This window comes from Wasmannia auropunctata, unplaced genomic scaffold (genome assembly GCF_000956235.1).
Source record: "Wasmannia auropunctata unplaced genomic scaffold, wasmannia.A_1.0 LD336036.1, whole genome shotgun sequence".
Taxonomy (NCBI): domain Eukaryota; kingdom Metazoa; phylum Arthropoda; class Insecta; order Hymenoptera; family Formicidae; genus Wasmannia; species Wasmannia auropunctata.
In genome coordinates this window covers 870,279-888,026 of record NW_012026854.1, presented here as the reverse complement: position 1 = coordinate 888,026, position 17,748 = coordinate 870,279, and the positions used below count along the sequence as shown (strand labels likewise).

General features: G+C 40.4%; 1 protein-coding gene across 1 annotated transcript in view; it reads left to right on the top strand.

Moving 5' to 3' along the window:
• LOC105452206 (protein rhomboid) overlaps positions 1–17,748 on the top strand; it is a 374,736-nt gene that overhangs the window by 336,956 nt on the left and 20,032 nt on the right. Inside the window, exons 7-8 of the mRNA XM_011693112.1 lie at positions 3,375–3,517; positions 12,879–12,991. Coding sequence (XP_011691414.1) covers positions 3,375–3,517; positions 12,879–12,991 — 256 coding nt within the window. The remainder of the gene's footprint in view (positions 1–3,374; positions 3,518–12,878; positions 12,992–17,748) is intronic.

The following is a 17,748-nucleotide window of genomic DNA, read 5'->3' as shown; positions in this document are numbered from 1 at the left end:
GCTATAATATATCATTCTCGCGATACCGTGTTAGAATAATTATTTCTCAAGTGCGTGTGTGTATTTTGCAGGACAATCGCGGAATCGCAATTCGTACATCCGCGCGCTACATCAGATGAATGAACATAAAGTTTTTACGCGGAATAGATCACTTTCAAGCTTCTCCCTGTTAAACGAAAACAAGCATTTGCCGTATCAGAGCTCTCGGTTCTTCTAATATTTCCGCGCAATATCGCAGCCGTCATTTACGAAATAGCTGGATAGTTTGTATAATGCAATGGCGGGACGCGTCTCCGTATATATGCGCAATATCCCTTTACGGAGTTCTTTTACAGACGATGGAAGAGAGTTTCTTTGCGCGGAAAATCGTCGGCCGGTTTCGGTCGAGGCTGTCCCAAATACGATTATCATAATTAATATTTAACGCTTAGAGATTAGTATTAACCTGTGAGATATGTAATAATTAATATAATAAATTAATCGAAATTCCGCATAAATGTGTTTTGAATATGAGCCTTCGCATAGATAATACATTGCATTGCACACAGTAGGATTAATATTATGGATGAGATTCATCGAATGTCAGATGCGTCGATTATACGTTTCTACAATTACTTCGTTAAAATAATGACAATGTGGTATAATTAATAGCAAAGGCACAGTGCTCATACAATTATTTTATTAGCTTAATAATTAATACCTTATCGAAATTCTCGTTAGGTTTATAATATCACGACACTCACAATTTATATAAAAAGAAATACGAAAATAGAAAAAATATTTCCCTTTTAAGAATGAGAATTCGAAATGAGAAGAATTCAATACGCAGATCTGCATTTGACACGAAGTATAACATTCAATCGAACGAACACCGCGATAGCGAGCGCGAGTCGCATGAAAACGGTGTTGTAAATTTTTTTTCTCCTTTTCTCTCGGGATCCTTTTAAACATGTCGCCCGCATTTTCGAAGCCAAATCTCAGATAGATTCGTCAACGGGGCAACGTATACAGACACGGGCGGCCTCGCGCTGCAGTTTTGCACGAGGCTAAACGCGAAATTAAATCCGGCCGTGTAAACGACCGTCATGTATACCCTGCCACCGGTTACAAACGCGAGTCACGAATCCGTAGCACACAGGACGCGCGTCTTTCGCTTTTATTTACGGCTCGCCTGCTCGCACCGCGAAGCCGTCGATTTAATTCCGAAAGTTCCCCGGCGACGACGACGGGATAGAGAACCGCCCCGCCTCGCACGACGCGACACGTGTCCGTAATGTCTGCGTGACACGTGAGACTTCTTGCGTTTTGGTTGCGTCGATATAGTATATTTATTTCTTTGAACAGCAGTGAAAAGAAAGGAATCTCGAAACGAGTTTAATCAGCACTTAGTATTCAATGATATAGGGTCTTTTCTACAATGCATCGCGATTTTTTTGCGAAACATATAATTTCTCTCTCTTTACAGATTCTTCAATTCTATAATTCTTTAAGTCTCTAATCAATATATATTAAGAGATCAGAATAATTTCCAATTTTAGGTGATTTTTATTTTGTCGCAATTTTAATTTATTGAAATTAAAAATTTATCCATATATACAATATAACCTTACAACTTTGATAAATCTTGGTGGTCTTGGTAACATTCGATTAAATTTTTACAAAAAGCTCTTTGAGTTGATCAAAGAATTTCTACGCGAAAATAGAATAGTTTTTATTTACACAGCGCATTTTTTATTCACGTCGGAGAAATGTCACGTCGTATAAACTATAAGCGCGAGACTCGTATCAGGACAAAGATATTAACACGCTGCATGCAACGCGGTGCATTCGTGCGTGCTGCGTGGCCGATTTTTTTCCATTTATTTCCCCTTTTCGTCTTTTCGTCGGGCATTTTTTTTTTTTTTTTTTTACAACCGCTCGCGAGTCGACATCTTTATCGTCGCCGTTATACGAGTTCAATGTACCTTTTGGTTACTACCGCCTCGTGCTGATTAACCCTTTCAACACCGATGACATTGCGCGGAGAGTTGCGCAATTTATGCGCATACATTTCACTTGCGCGCCCGATTTCGCCCGTTTTCTTAGTTATCCCTTATTCTCCTCGAGGTCAGGCACCGAGGAGGAGACGAATGCCATGCGGTAGGGTATGCTTAGCGTGATTAAGGTAAATGAATTCTAGTCGCGTTCCATCACGTAACTTTTGTTGCATGACTGAGCAGACACGCGGTAAACATTAACACATTGTTTGTGTTTATTATTTATACATGTATGTGTTATGTATATTTATTAATTTATATATGTATTATATATGTATTTATTATTTGATAAACCAATGTGAATACATTGTTTGAAATATTATTCAAACGTTCCAATGTATAGGGAACAGTTGCAAAAACATTTACCATTAAACATTTACCATGAAATTATCAAATTTCATTTTAATGGAAATAGAAATTTGCGACTTGCAACGTTCAACGAAAATTTCTATCTCGATTTATCGTCTCTTTGAAATAAACTTTGCTCGCTCTGCATAAAAATTCTTTTTTAATGATAATATTAATGAAACGAGTAATATGTCACAGAAATTAATTTTCTATTGATAATTTTAGTAACTTTTGTTTAAACATTATCAAGATTGACCAAACACTATCTGTTAATAAATACAGTATCTAAATGTCGCGAGGGAGAAATGATTCATTTTTATTAATACAGCGCAAGGTTGAGACGCGCATTTCCATACGAAACACGCACCACTCACTTTTATACGTTGCGTGACTAATTCATTATACGTACCCTAACTAACACTCCGCATAGTCCGAATAATCTTACTTGTTTTAACACACTGGTTCACCCTTTCTTTCCCTCTTTGATATTTTTCCTACGTATTTTTGCTACGGCTACCAGGTCATTTACGATTCTTTTGTGCGTGGAAAAAAAGATCACTCGAACGAATTGCCCGAGAAAACGTTTCACGATATTAGACTTCAGATAGCATTGTTGGCGAAGAGTATTATCTTAAAAATAGCATAATAATAGATTAGCTACAAACAAAAAACGAGTTGCCGAGTTTCACGAATATCAGTAGTATTTATTATATCAAATAAATAATTTAGATATACGTTTTTTGGAATTTGGATATTTCCATGTTCTGTATATATAATTAGAAAATTTCTCTATAATATTAAAAGTAATAATTTTAGATCTTAAAAAAGTATATTAGTGTAATATATATTCCGCTTTTTTAAGTAATGTTTTTTCTTTAACAGCATCAACTCTCCAGTAAATTTGATGATCGCGAGTTTATTGCGAAAAACCTTTATTTATCGTCGCATATTTGTCTCAATTTTCATTGGTATCCTACTTTTTTGTTGCAGCTTGGTTTCTTCACGTACTACACAGTGGCGATGGGTGAGGTAAATCCCTCCGGGCCGGTGCCGATCGACAGTGTCTTCATTTACAGACCGGACAAGCGGCTCGAACTCTGGAGGTTCGCCTTCTACATGTTTCTACATGCTGGGTGAGTCTCGTGATTTTATCTATCAACATACGATCGGTATTTGCGCATATTCCCCGCTCTTTTTTTTTCTATGATTCTCACAATTCTCGCGATTCAGCTGTTTGCGTAATTGCAAGCGTGTCTCTCTCTCGCGAATATACACGCATTTAAACGGATATATTTGTGGTGTCACGTCTCGATAATATCGGATCTCTCGATCGGATCTCTCAATGTCGCGTTATCCTCGTGCCCCGCCAGAACACACCTGCAATTTGATTCTCTCTTTGCTTCGTGATATGCAAGTGCATCGTTAATTTTCTCTACCATCCACAGAGAGAGAGAGAGAGAGAGAGAGAGAGAAAGAGAGAGAAACGCCAATGTAATTCGAGCACACGTTTGCTTTTATATCACATACCGATGCAACTTTATATAACATCCCAAACCAACGTTTTTCACGCTAATGGATACAAAAGCAAATCTGCGTCAGTGTGCATTCAAGTTATCGAGGATGTCGCAGACGAATTCGCGGCTAGAAAAATACGAAAGAGAGAGAGAGAGAGAGAGGGAGGGAGAGAGAAAGAACCGAGAGCGAGTCGATAAAAGCGTCATGAAACTTTGGAGCGAAAACGACCATCAGGAACGCATTTTTCGTATCCTCCGAAAATTGCATTCACCAAACAATTTTGACTCCCGATTATCTCGAATAAAAGTATCTAAACCATACAAACACAGGTTCCATTATTTTATAAACGCGTTATTGCTGTTACGCCGGCGATGAATAATAAAACTAAATTTAAACGAATACCATTTGTTTTTTGTGATGTTGCATCGCGACATTGTCATATCATATTCGCAGTAATACGAGAGAATATTGAGAGATGATTGTAATATTGGCAGAAAAAAAGCGATTGTGAGACCGAAACTCCTAAATCGACAATAGCGTCGCGGCGCGAATTATTACGATTACGGCAGCTCAAAAAAGGGATGAAGATAAACCACGTCCCCGCCGTGCTTTTCGCTTCCTTCTTTCGCTGGACTTGCAGAATCAACCTACCGCATACGTTTCGTGCGAGCTCTGCGAATTTAGCTCAGCACAATTTTACTGTTCAGAAAAGATATGCAATATGCTTTTTACGTTTTATCAACAACAGAAAACGCACAGATCGCAATCATTTCTGAATTTAGCGAAATATCTGGGGAGAAAGAAAAGCTCTAAGAAAAATGTAAAGGAAAATAATATAAATATGTAATAAAATAGTAGCTGAAGAAAATGAAATGTGTATTATCAGACAGATTTGGAAGTTTTTACGTATCCTGTTATCGATAAGAAACACATCTCTTTGCATGTAAAATATCGAGTTGCCACCGTGCGACATGTTGACACGATATGGAAGGTGACTCGACAAAATCTTTAAAACAAATATCTCAATATTTTAGAAATATTTTTGAAGAAAATTTAATATATAAAATGATTATTGATACATCTATTTTCTTTTCTTCTTCTTTGAAAATGTATCTATGACAACAGAAGAAAAACTACAGAATGTAAGATACTCGCGTGCGCGTGAAGACCTGTCGGGACGAAAAAGATGCAACCTTGCGTATCCGCGATCAATCTGCATTTATTTATGTTATGCATTAAGTCACTAATTATAACTAATTATAGTAATTGCGATCCTTATGACTGCGTATCGTGTTGTCGCATCCTTTTGCTTGAATCGTCACATCAATTCAATTCGAATGGTGCCACACGGGAAACAAAATTGTATAAGCGTTCTGACACGCGTTAGTCGCCCACGCCGCGTAGAAAAGCAGGGAGCGCAGGGAGAAGGTGGCGGCTTTCTTCGCTCGCAGCTATTTTTCCACCGTGTCTTTTGCTTTCGTTTTCTTTCCTCTCGTTCCCTCCAATTGTTTTTGTGTCTTCCTCTCCTCTCTGTTCTCTCGAACGACTTTTTTTGCTCTTCTCTTGGCTTCTCTTCTCCTGTCCCTGACATATTCCTCTGGACGCATCAACGTTTCTATATCCTCTCCCTTTTGCCATGAGAAGAAAGAAGATCGAGAGAGAGAGAGATCGTACGGACGACTCCGTATTCTGTCTCTTTCTCTCTCTATCGTCGACAGAATAGAAGTTTTCAGCGCGTGAAGATCTCTAAATTATTCATGGAAACGCCAGATAAGACGTCCGTTTTCCGTACGTGCGTATGGAAACGGCGATAAGAGTGACCTCACCGTTGTTTTCCTTGCTATTGAAAGCGTGCGTTCGCTCTACCTTCTTCTTTCATCCTCTTCCTTCTTTTCTACTATTCTTTTTTACTCTCCCTCATTTCACTTCTGATATTAGGCACTCCTTGTTTAACCACCGTTCCTTTTATCTTTTATCTCTCTTTGCATTCTGCACGTCGCACTTATCCTTGCTTTATCTTTCCCCGTGTTGCTTTTCTGTAAATTTGTAGATCGGTACTGTTATAACGTTTCTTTTAACCTTCCTCTTTTTCCTCACTTGATGGTACTAATCTTGCTGTTTATTATTCATCTTTTTATTACTTATATGTAATTTGTCTATCCTAACAGTCCTTTGTGAGGCTGCTTAGTGGTACTTAATACCTGCTATAGTATTGCACCGTTACATCATTTTACTAGCTGTTGCAGTTATATATTGTTCCAACGGGACTTGAGTCGCGGACTGTAATATCTCGTTCGTTTCTCCTTCTCCCCTTCTTCTTTTCTTTCCTTAAACTTCTATCCGCGATTCGCTGCATCTTTGTCTTCCTTTTTACCGGTTTACTTCTTTCGTCGATTCGCACTCTCGCGGCTGTTGGATTATTAATGCGAGCAACGCCCCGTGCGCGTCCATCAAAAGTCATTTCTCCGAGTATTTCTACGTGATCTCGAAAGAGCTCAAGAGCGTGGTAAGATTATACGTGATAACGCGCGCGGGTATAAGTCGAAGATAAATTTCGTAGAAGCTGATGAATTCGTTCGAGGGACGGATCTCCGGGGAAGATACTCCACGCGCGTCTATTAGGTAGATACGTTTTAAAACTGCGTCTTGTGTAAGCCGTATATCGCGGCAAGGAATAAGGATAATAAAGCAAGCAATTTTTTTAAATTTACGCTTGCGTTATCGACACACGTCAGTGATCTCTCGAATCGGCCACGTACGCGCGAGCAGTACAGGTCGGTTACACTAATTGGTATAAATCGGGGTTATGATAAGCGGTATAATGCATCAGCGGTGACACACGAGCTGCCAGGAGAGACCAAAAGCGCGATCCATAATCGACGAGTAAAAAGCCTGACGCTTCAGCCGGGCGACAGGCGATTAATTATAAAAACAAGATGGCCCGCGCTATCGAGCGCCTTTTTCCGTCTCCGCGTAACGCCCGTTACCTCCGCCAGATGTTATCGAGCTTCCTCCGTTATTAATGTGAAAACTGTCTTTGCCGCCGTGCTCTCCGGAGTCGCCGTCTCCGTCCTATTTCTCCGTCTCCTTCGCTCTCCCCCTTCCACCGCGTTCGCGCGGCGGTGCCCGTGAGAAAGCCGGAAGCGCGGAAAAATCGAGACAATCGCCGTAATTGCGGGAAGTCAACGCGCGTGGCAGCGTTGTCGGAGCAGACACAATGGTATCGCCGAGTCCGCAGAATACGAGCCGCACCGAAAAGATCGTGTCGCTCGAGACAGGACACGCTTCCGTATTTCGTCGTCCGTGGTATATCGATTCGTGCGAATCAAGCTTGAATTCACGAGGACGCTTTGTTGCTCCCGAATTGTCACCGGACACGCTCGTCTATGTCCGAAAAAACGCGGATCGCAAGAATCCGGCAATGAAGGATTTTTATTTTCCTTCGGTAAATAGCATGTTAAGCTTTCGTAAAACGGATATCAATGCATGTACATAGTATATCGGTATTATAATTATATTGATGTAAAGTCATCGAACTTTGGTAATTATATAAAGGAAGAGCCAAATTAAAGATATATATAAGTAATTTAAATAACATGTATTGGTCTTACATTTATTTATTTATGTATTAAATTTAGTTAATTTAAAATGTAACTAAAACCTCTGTCTCTTTCTCTCTCTCTTTATCTTCTCTATTGGCATCCATGAAGAAAAAATTGAATAATGTCTACTTTAATCAATGTACTAAATGCTTTACAACAAAATCTACATACTGCTACTATAGCGATGCAACACGCAGATGGAAAATAATGCGCCGTCTTCTTCGTGAGAACGCTCGCCGAGAACGTGGCATCTTTCGGGCTTCGTAAATCATGCCAAAGTTCCTCACCGTGAAGAAGGAAAAAAAAAATACGGCCGAATCTCTCGACTCGTAACTCAATTTAAATAACGATGTCCACCATCCCATCGCTTTTATAAGCCCTCGTCACTCGCGCGCTGCCGATGTGGCATTATGCATGCGCGACGAGCGCGGTGACACACCATTATGCCGCGAGTCCTTTTAATGTCGCATAAATGCGCCGGAGGCTGTGTGCTCCTTAATATCGCCGAGAGCGGGCGATATTCCTCACCCCTCGCGACGCGCGCCACGTGGACCGAAACTTTCGCCAGCCCGTCCTCCGCGAGAATGAAAATTCTCGTGGAAGGTTGCCAAACAAATTGCACACGCGATTACATTCAGTCTTCTCTCCCAAAAGCGATCATTGCGATCATATCGCAATTAGTTACTACAGAAATGAATCGATAATATACATATATGTACCCTCCAACGAAAATTTCGATAATGACATCTCGATAATTTGAATCCCTAAAAAAGAATAAAGTTTACTCAAATAGAAAAAAAAAACGATGATAAGGTACTTATTAATCTCACGTCGGAGATTCAATCTGCCAAACTCCCTTTTACATTTGATCACTTATATAACTCGAGAACTGTCAGCGCCACGACAAGTTACGGAGAGATTGACGCCGAGTTGGTCAAAGAATCTGTCGATAGAATTAAAGTGGAGATTTCCCCGAGACAAACTCACCGACTGCTGAGACATCACTGTCGACTGGCTCGTCCACGCTTTCGTAAGTAAGAAGTTTTCGGCGCGTAATTAACTACTAGCAAGTAGTTAGAGGCGCTGACGAAACCACTTGTGCCCGTGGAACATTAGAGTCAACTTGCTTGGGAAACTTTATCCCCTCGTTCTCGCTTCATACGAAGTTACCAACACCGACTGTGTTCGATAATACTTCTGATCCGCTCACATAACCCCGGTTCCCCGCGAGTTATCACGAATAGTCGAATTAAACGTGGCTGTTAGATACGTTGAGACGTTATTTTGTTGTTTTGTTGCCTAAAGTGCTCCGTCGTTATCTTAAATTTTAATTTCTTTCAGAATGATTTAATTCTTTTTTTTTCTTTGATCTCTGTGAATATGAAGTCGATACTTTTCTTACTGAAAATTTCAAAGTATGCTTAATGGGAACTTGGACGTCTATCACGGAATTTCCTTTTAAAATTTACCCGAAAATTTTGTCAATCGTAGGACAGCATAGTATTTCGACAAATTTTACTGTATACTACAATAAATTTTACTATGTTACTAAATTTGTTGTAGTATATATTTAAAAAAATAGTAAAAATTGTATAAAATTTGTCAAAGTACCACGTAGTCCTATACAAATAAAAAATAAATTTTAATCTAAAATTCTGTGATAGACGTCTTCGACTTTACAAGCATTTCTTAAGCAATCTTAAAAGTTCTTCTAATTCGAGCAAAGTACATTTAGAATTAAATGAAAAGTACTTTAGATATTTAAACCGATCGCAGTGCATCCTTAGAATACTATTCATTATTTTTGGGATAGGCAATCTATGAATAGCTATCGATCGCATTGTGATTCATCGTAAGTGCGCAATCGTCGAAATTGGAAGCCCGTCGGTCCTTCTCTTTACCCGGACGACACGACGAAAACGATAAAACGAATAGATTCCCGTCGTAGGAGGCCGGTTACCGTCATTCGTATTCGTCGAATGGAAATTCGGTCCTCAAACGACACCGCCTCCTCCCGTCGTGGACCAAAACAGATGGCTAAGGAAAAAGCTGGGGCGGATAGGGGAATCATACTCGCGCGAAAACCGAGAAATCCATCGTAATTCGTCCGCCGTTCATGCCCGAGATTCATTTAATTGGTATCCAATTAACCGAAATTGGTGCGGTCTGAGAACCTTATCGTGACTCGAATGTCTTGGAAGCAGATTTTGCTGATTGCGAGAGGTACGGGCCATTGTTCAATGGCAGACGCTGTTTTATCGAACATGTCGCCGGGGTATGCATATTGATTACGTTGAAGCGTTAATTTATGCGGTTGGTATGCCATCCCTCTTATTTATACATATGTATTGATAAAGCTCCGCAATATTTATTAAATACACAAATAATATTTAAGTAGAAGCATATTACTGATTTAAATCATTAATTTTCTAAAATTATTGGCAATTGTATAAAATTATTGGTCACATAGCGTTGATATGACAAATTCCTATCTTTTCTTACAATAGCAATGAATTTTAACAAAAACATACCAATTAATTATAAATTCTGTCTCGAATTGATAACATTTTAACGAATTGATAACAATTAAATTATCAGAAGTTTCGAATATTTTTCACATCGGGCATGTAAAGTGAAAATAAATATTTAGAGAGAACTTACGAATGGAAAATTGAAAAAGTCGTGCAGTGCAAAAGTCCAGTCGAAGTTCCATCGGCGGAGTAGCATCGAGGGTAAAGCCGAAAATTTATGAACCCGCCCTCCCACGTTCGGGCGCGACGCGACGCCTCCTTACGCGCGTTCCATTCCGATGATTGCATTCTGAAAACGTATCGACGCCTATACATCACGTCTGTCCCGACGCGGCGGCGACCTCCGGTTTTCCGCCCCCGCGATCGTGGCATTGCCATTTGCATTCGCGCGGCAACGAGGCGGCAAGAAACCCGTTGGAATTCCGAGCGTTGATTTAATTCTGACCTAATCACGATTGCGCCTCGCTTCCCTCCTCCCTCTCCCCTTCTCTTTCCCCCCTCGCCCCATAGATCGACTTCGTTCCTTGGTATAATGGCGACGACCGCAGGGACCCCCAAGATCGTGGCATCCATTTCTGTCCGATGAGGTCCGACGGTGATCGGCGACGCGCTTGCGAGCGACGCTCGAGCGTTTCAACGATCGCATTCTTTCCGTTTGACCGCATTGCGACAGGGCGCACGACGACTATTAGACTCGTAGTCGATGCAAATTGGTCGCTTCCTAGGCGCACGTCGCGGCTACGGGACTACGGTATACGCAGGCTAATTGCGGCCCGATCGTGCCCTGGTGCAAAGAGACATCTACGGAATCGTGTTTCTTTCTCTTTTAAATCGAAGCTTGCTCCACAAGGAAAAATCCAATGGCCGCAAAAAATTCACGTCATTATGAAGACATGTTTAAATTAAGCGAGATACCTATCAGGATCTATCACGAATTGAATAAAGTGCTACTACTTTATGGTTCAATGTTTTTTTTTTAGTAAATGTCTCTTGTATCATTTTTGTTCTGCGACATATTAAAAAATTCGATAGAATCAAAGATAAGACAAAAGCAGTGAGATAGGAATCTTTTGTAAATTAAACATTTAAAAAGCTAAAATGACATTTAATGAGTAAATTTAGAAGTAGAAGAAATACAATTCATTCTCTTTATATATAGGACTCTAAAAAGAGATTAAATAATTCTTATAAGGGAATGAAATCTTTCTCAAGAAAAATTATAAAAATATAATATGCTCCTTTAGATAAGAATCGGGTTCTTTATTATGATATAATCAAGCTGTTATATTACAGTAGAATTATTTGTACTATATAATAAAAGATAATAATGCAGCATTTGTCACGCTCGTTCTCACGACAGCCTAGATCTCGCGACTGTGTCAACTGTGGAATCGCTCTCCGAGATTTTCCACGCTCTCGAGCATGCGACACGATAGATAAGAAGAACGATCATTCTCCGAGCTTAGAAAGTTTCTCCTCTTACTTCGAGATAATATTCATAATTGCTCTACAGTCCCTTTCTTCGCGGAGTTTTCTTTCGCCGATAGCCACGGCTGGTCGGCCAAAGCTCAACGTCTCGATCGTATCATATATCCTCCCTCTTATCGTTCGCGTTGGTTTCGTTCCAGCCGGGCTGCCGAATTCCCCCGAAATCCCACCGGCTTCGGTACTAATCTCGACCCAATGACGCCGAGATATACCTCGTGGCGTAAACGTTTACTTCCCTTCGTTTTATTCGCATTTCGCGGTATTTTATATGAAACTGCGAAACTAGCGGCGTTTCCTGCGAGATTTATTGTTACCTCCGTCTGACATCGCGTCCGCGCTCGCGCGCGAGATGTAATAATTAGTCGGCCGAAGTTTCGCGATAACGGCAGGGTATCGGATTTTCGTGCTTCTGCGGCCCAGAAGTCGCTGATAAAACTTTCCTCCGACCGTGGCTGGTATCTCGCAATTATTTCACTCCGCGGCGCTCTTCTCCCCCCCCCCTCCTTCTCCCCGTAACCTTTCTCGGCGGCACTCTTGTCGAAACGACGCCGCGAGCGAATAAGAATATTGTTTGGCCGCGATCCACTCCTTCTCCGCCTCGTCCGCAGTAGAGAGGCACAATTACCGTAATTCTCTTGGCCGCGCCGATAGTCACGAACCGCCTGCGCGGAGCTTACCGCGAATCGCACTCTCATCGCATTTTCGACTTTTCCCCCCGGCGCCCTGGACTTCCCCGTCGCCGAGTCTTATCTGCCGCGACGAGAGGAACCTCGCTAACGAGATGTTCCTAATTAAAACTATAACCAACTGCCCGCGGCGTTATAATTCACGATTAACGACAACCTCTCCTTTCTCGGATCTACATCGCGAACTTCCAAGATCTTCGACGGTTGAAGTTGTTATACCGACGACGCGACGTGTTAACTTGGATTTCGCGGTTAAACTGTGCGATGGTGAAAGAGAGAGTTTCCTGTACCTAATTATTTTATAATACAGCGATTGCAATATCGATGTCAATGACCGCAATACTTCGCGTCGATATGATTATCGTTTTTTTTTTTAATAATTTTACAATAATTATAATTATTAAATAGGTGATTTTTATTTTTAACGACTCTATGATAATTGTTGCATTTATATTTGGAAAAAGATATTTAATTGCATTGACTGTAGCGTCATACACAGTTGCTGCAATTGAGCCTCCACAATAATGGAGTACGCCATAGACGTTGCCATAAAGCTTGCTTATACGCATGCAAATTATGCCGTAATTGAATTAAATTCCCGGAGCATCTCGTGCTCCAGCAGAACAATTGACATGCCTTGGTAATTTACCGCGCGGTTACATTTTTTTTCAGGTGGCTTCACCTGCTGTTTAACCTGGGGGTACAGGTGGTCGTGGGACTTCCCTTGGAAATGGTTCACGGAAGCCTGAGGATCGCCGCGGTTTACATGGCCGGGGTTCTTGCCGGTGAGTAATGTCGTCTGCAATGTGAATTATGTCATGGTGCATCTACGATTTATGCATCTACGTTAATGCTCGTTTAACCTTCGCGTTTCGCCGTGCATCAAGTTAAGGCAAACAAAATTCTGGCTCGAAATAATTATTAAGTTTTAAAAGCTACCTCGTATCTATTTACTAGAAGCCACGTCATCTAAAAAAAAAAAGTTACACAAATCTTATAATTTTCCATGTATTCCATTGTTGAAATATTTTATTCTTTATCCAGTTAATTATATTGCACTTTTTAATGAAACGTGTTGAAGAGATTTTATTATAGAACAAAATGCGCCCGTATCTTTCGTTATATTCTTTCTTTATATATCTTTCGTTATATTTTAATTTTTTTAATTATTCAATTCATTTCTATTTTATGTTACATGACAATCAGTTGACAGTTGCAATCCATTCTTTTTTTATATCTCTATTCCTCTTTTGTAGCTTTAAATTTTCCTCTACTGGATGTATTTTTGTTCAATTTGAAAATTACTGAGATTGTAAATGTGTATATAAATACAAGTCAGAATATATCACGAAACGCGAACACCATAACTGCAGTCCAAAATGTCCAAGATATACAGAGCGCTAATTATTCGAACATATGCTTCCTGCTATGTAACGACGCGTTTTAATTAAAATTCGTTAATGTTAATATAAGTACACTGACAGCTGGATAATGAAACTGCGCGCTTTTCGTTCGTAATTTTGTGCATTTTCCAAATAATTGTAGTAACCTGATCTCTCGAATGTTTTTTGTCGGTGACAAGCTGAATTTTTTAGAAATTATCACAGCAAACAAGAAAATTTTTCACCTAACATTTCCTTTATTATACCTTGTTATACGTGTATATTATTTAAGAATTTGAAGTCATAATACTGTTGCTTATGTTCCCTTTTTAACCGATTTCCGTGCGAAACATTTTTGCATATTTATCAAGACAACAAAGGCAAGGGCCGAGTAATTCCGGTAAATTGTTCCATCCCGCTGTATATGTACGAAATGTGTACACAAGGATAGCATGCGCGGGCAAACGTATACATCTAATTGTCATTTGCATAAATTCGATTAGACGCAGATCCCGAGTTATTAGCGGTCATGAAAGTAAAACGTGGCAAAATGGAGCACATGAATAATTAACTCCAGCCGGACGGGGGGACAAAGAGGATTCAGGAATTAGATAGACGAGGTATACGGAGGCTATAGGAATTTCAAAGCAGTAGCGCGGCGACGTTACTATTAGTGAATTAGCGAGAATGCGGGCGGCGTGTGTTTTTTCTTTTATACATTCATGTTTATACATTATTGCAATACCAGTACAAAATGCCGAGAAAATTGTGCGTTGCAGGTGCAAAGCGATGTATGTAAATAAAGGTGTATAAAGGTATAGTCTTGAAGATGAAACTCCGGAGGAATTTGCGTGTAAAAAGTATATCGCAATCATAAATATACGAAGTGAAAAAAAAAATAAGTTAAGCGATATGCTCGAAATAGATGCAATAAATCGTTTATGCACACTGCAAAAGCGGCAAAAGAAGCACGAAGACTGCGAAAGTGGAAAGGATGTTCCCTCGTGCTTTTCACACCGCTACAATTTACGATAGAGGCATCAAGCTCCTCTGTATGTTATCGACTGCCATCTCTCCGCCTCTCTCTCTCTCTCTCTCTCTCTCTCTCTCTCTCGATTTCATATCTCTTGATATTTCCCGATTGCGCATTTCCAACTGTCTTTGTCTAACCGTTTTATCCTGGTTTTCTCATTCCCATTTACGCGCGCGCACGAGCGTGGTGGCGTATCTCCGTCTCTGTTCGTCTAAAGTCACCCGCAAGAATGCGCCGCGGCGACAGCTTGTCTGGGCCCACCGCGACGAGATTACTTCGTATGCATCGCGGTCGCGACGATGTAATGCGATTGCAACGACGCAAGTGCAACGGCACCAACATTCCCCGTCCCTCCTCGCCCACATCGCGGCGACACTTCACCACCGTCGCGCGCCTCGCATCGCCCGGCTCTTCTTCCTGCGACTGGCCGAGTCTTTAACATTCATCAAATTGTATGGCGATGGACAAACTCGATTAATCTTGGACACTTTAAACTCTTCTTTTTCTTGTAAAAAAATTGAAAAAAATGTAAAGATGCAACGATTTTGCAACGATCTTAAGTATCGCTACTTGTTTAAATGAATTATATGACGATTCTGAAGAATATATCAAGAATATTAATTCGTGTTTATATTAATGTTTTTGAGTTTATTGTCAAGATTTTATAATATACATGTATTATTATAACGTTTAGAATTATTATTACAGTTGCTTCATGTTTTTAAATAAAAAATAATGTTCATCGTGTTCATATTATTTGGAATTCAAACTACATTTTTATTCTCATTCCAGAGTTAATATAATCAGCCATTCGTTATATATTGCTGCAATCATGTACGTTCAAATACATTTTATTGTTACAAAATAGCGAAAATACGTGCTATATTGCATAATATTAATATTTCGTAATATTGAAGAAAAAAAAAGAGGAAAAAACTGCTGAAACGTAATCGTCGAACTAATAAAGTGCGCGTAAATCAACGTTTTAAATTATGCGGTCGGTGCACCACATGAGTGTAAATTATCCTCAGTGCGGCGTGAAACCGGGGGTAGCTTATAAATGCACTTCTCTGGGGTGGCGCGGATTAATGTCGTTTACGACATCGTCGCGCTTATTGCTGGCTGTACTCCCTGTCCTCCCTATTGCTCGAGCGTTTCCACTTGGAAATTTGGATGTTGGAGTGAATAGCACTGCTATACAGAGATTTGCCGTCGTATGGACTTTGCAAAATAAATGATTTAGCTTGTCATATATAAATGACTTGTATTGATAAAAATATGTATACATATGCGTTTATTTTATCAAAAATTTTATTTTTTCTAATGCCGAGAATGAGAATAGATAATCTGAATTAAAACTGCTTGGGCGTTTGTAATATATAAGATACAGATACTTAAGTGTGAAAAAAATTTTTATTTTTATTTTTTAATTATGCGAAACCATATGTAATTATTTAGAGAAAGAGGGAGAGAGAGAGAGAGAAAGAGAGAGAAGATTCATTTATCTTATTTAAAACTCTTTTACGTTAATTATCAAAAAACCGTGTTGTATCTCAATAGTAGTAAATATTTAGCTTTATCGTTAAACGTTTAATAAGTTACCTGCAGTGACCCCTGGAAAGATTAAACTCGCGAACAATGAGCGTTCAATATCATCAATCTATCGGAATAGCGAGTCGTTTATTCTTATTAATTCCGTCTCGTCGATTTCGTGCGACATGCTCGCCATACCGTTCGCGAGATTTCTTTTTTTTATCGTTAACGAACGTTTCCCGATATACAGTTTTTTGCTAGGGAACGGATACGGCTTCGTGTCAAAGCGCCGTTGTCATTGTCGTCGTCGTCATCATCATCATCGTCGTCATCGTCATCGTCGTCGTCGTCATCGTCGTCGTCGTCGTCGTCGTCGTCGTCGTCGTCGTTGTCGCCATCCTCGTCGCCGTCGCCATCGCCGTCGTCGCGGCGCTGTCGAGTCGATTGCGTGACATCAGCAATTATACGACGGTATTTGCATGTCGTACGACGCGCCTCGTCGTTCGTATGCACGACTGCGTGTGGCCAGTCCCCGGCGCATTAACTCGACTCGAAGATAGCCGGCGACGACAACGACGATAGTGCACTCGGGCACCCTCCCCCCCTGACTCCGAGAGTCGATACTTTAAGTTTTTTTCTTTTCCTTTTTTTTTCGCGCGCCTTTAACTTTCCTTTCAGCACGAGATCGCGTTGTCCCGACTCGTTAGAGTCTCTATCCACTTATTTCTTTCGATCATCCCGGAAACAACGGGAGCTTGATGACCAAGGGAAACTTTAAATTGGACGAAACGCTACGCGCGGATGCCAAGGCTATGAGAAAATCTCATTGAATTATTGTTATTGATGATAATTTTATTTGTATCTTTTCGCATCATATTATTGATTTTTTTATTTTTCTTATATTTTTAAGCACGTGTATGTGTACATATACATACCTATATTTATGTACACACAATCTATATATCTTCAATGTTTTTGTTTTTTTTTTCGAAATGGACATAACTTCAACAGCCAATTTTGCCGATATCAGTGAATTGCAATTTACCCCGTTTGGAGAACGATGCGCGCGATACGTGGTTTCTGGCGAAGTCTGGCATCACGCTAATTCGCGAAAGAGTGCAATGACCAGTTTTACTGGAAATGGAAAAAAAAATGAGTAGAGGACACGATGGGGTGGCGGCAGTAAAAGCCGTTTACACTACATTTTAATCGCGAGGAATCCAAGCGCGCTTTGTGCGACCATTGATGTACGGTTCCGCTCTTCTTGCTTGCCACCTTTTTGTGTATGCGTGCAAATACGCTGTGTGTACGCGCGCACGCGCGTATGTTGTGTGCGTGTATGTGTGTGCCACTGTGTGTTTTTCTCCACCCCTCTTCGCCCGTTTTAATATTTTCAGCGCAAAAACCCCGGCGGACACGGCCTGCCGCCATTGCGTCAAAGGGATATTAAAACAACGGGACGAAATGCGGGATGTACAAAATGTTGATACTGGACGAACTCCTCGCTTTCGATCCGAATTTTGCGTGTCGATGATCGCGCTCAGAATGCCGAAAGTTTCGTAAAAATGCGCGCGCGTAGAGGGAAAGAGAGAGG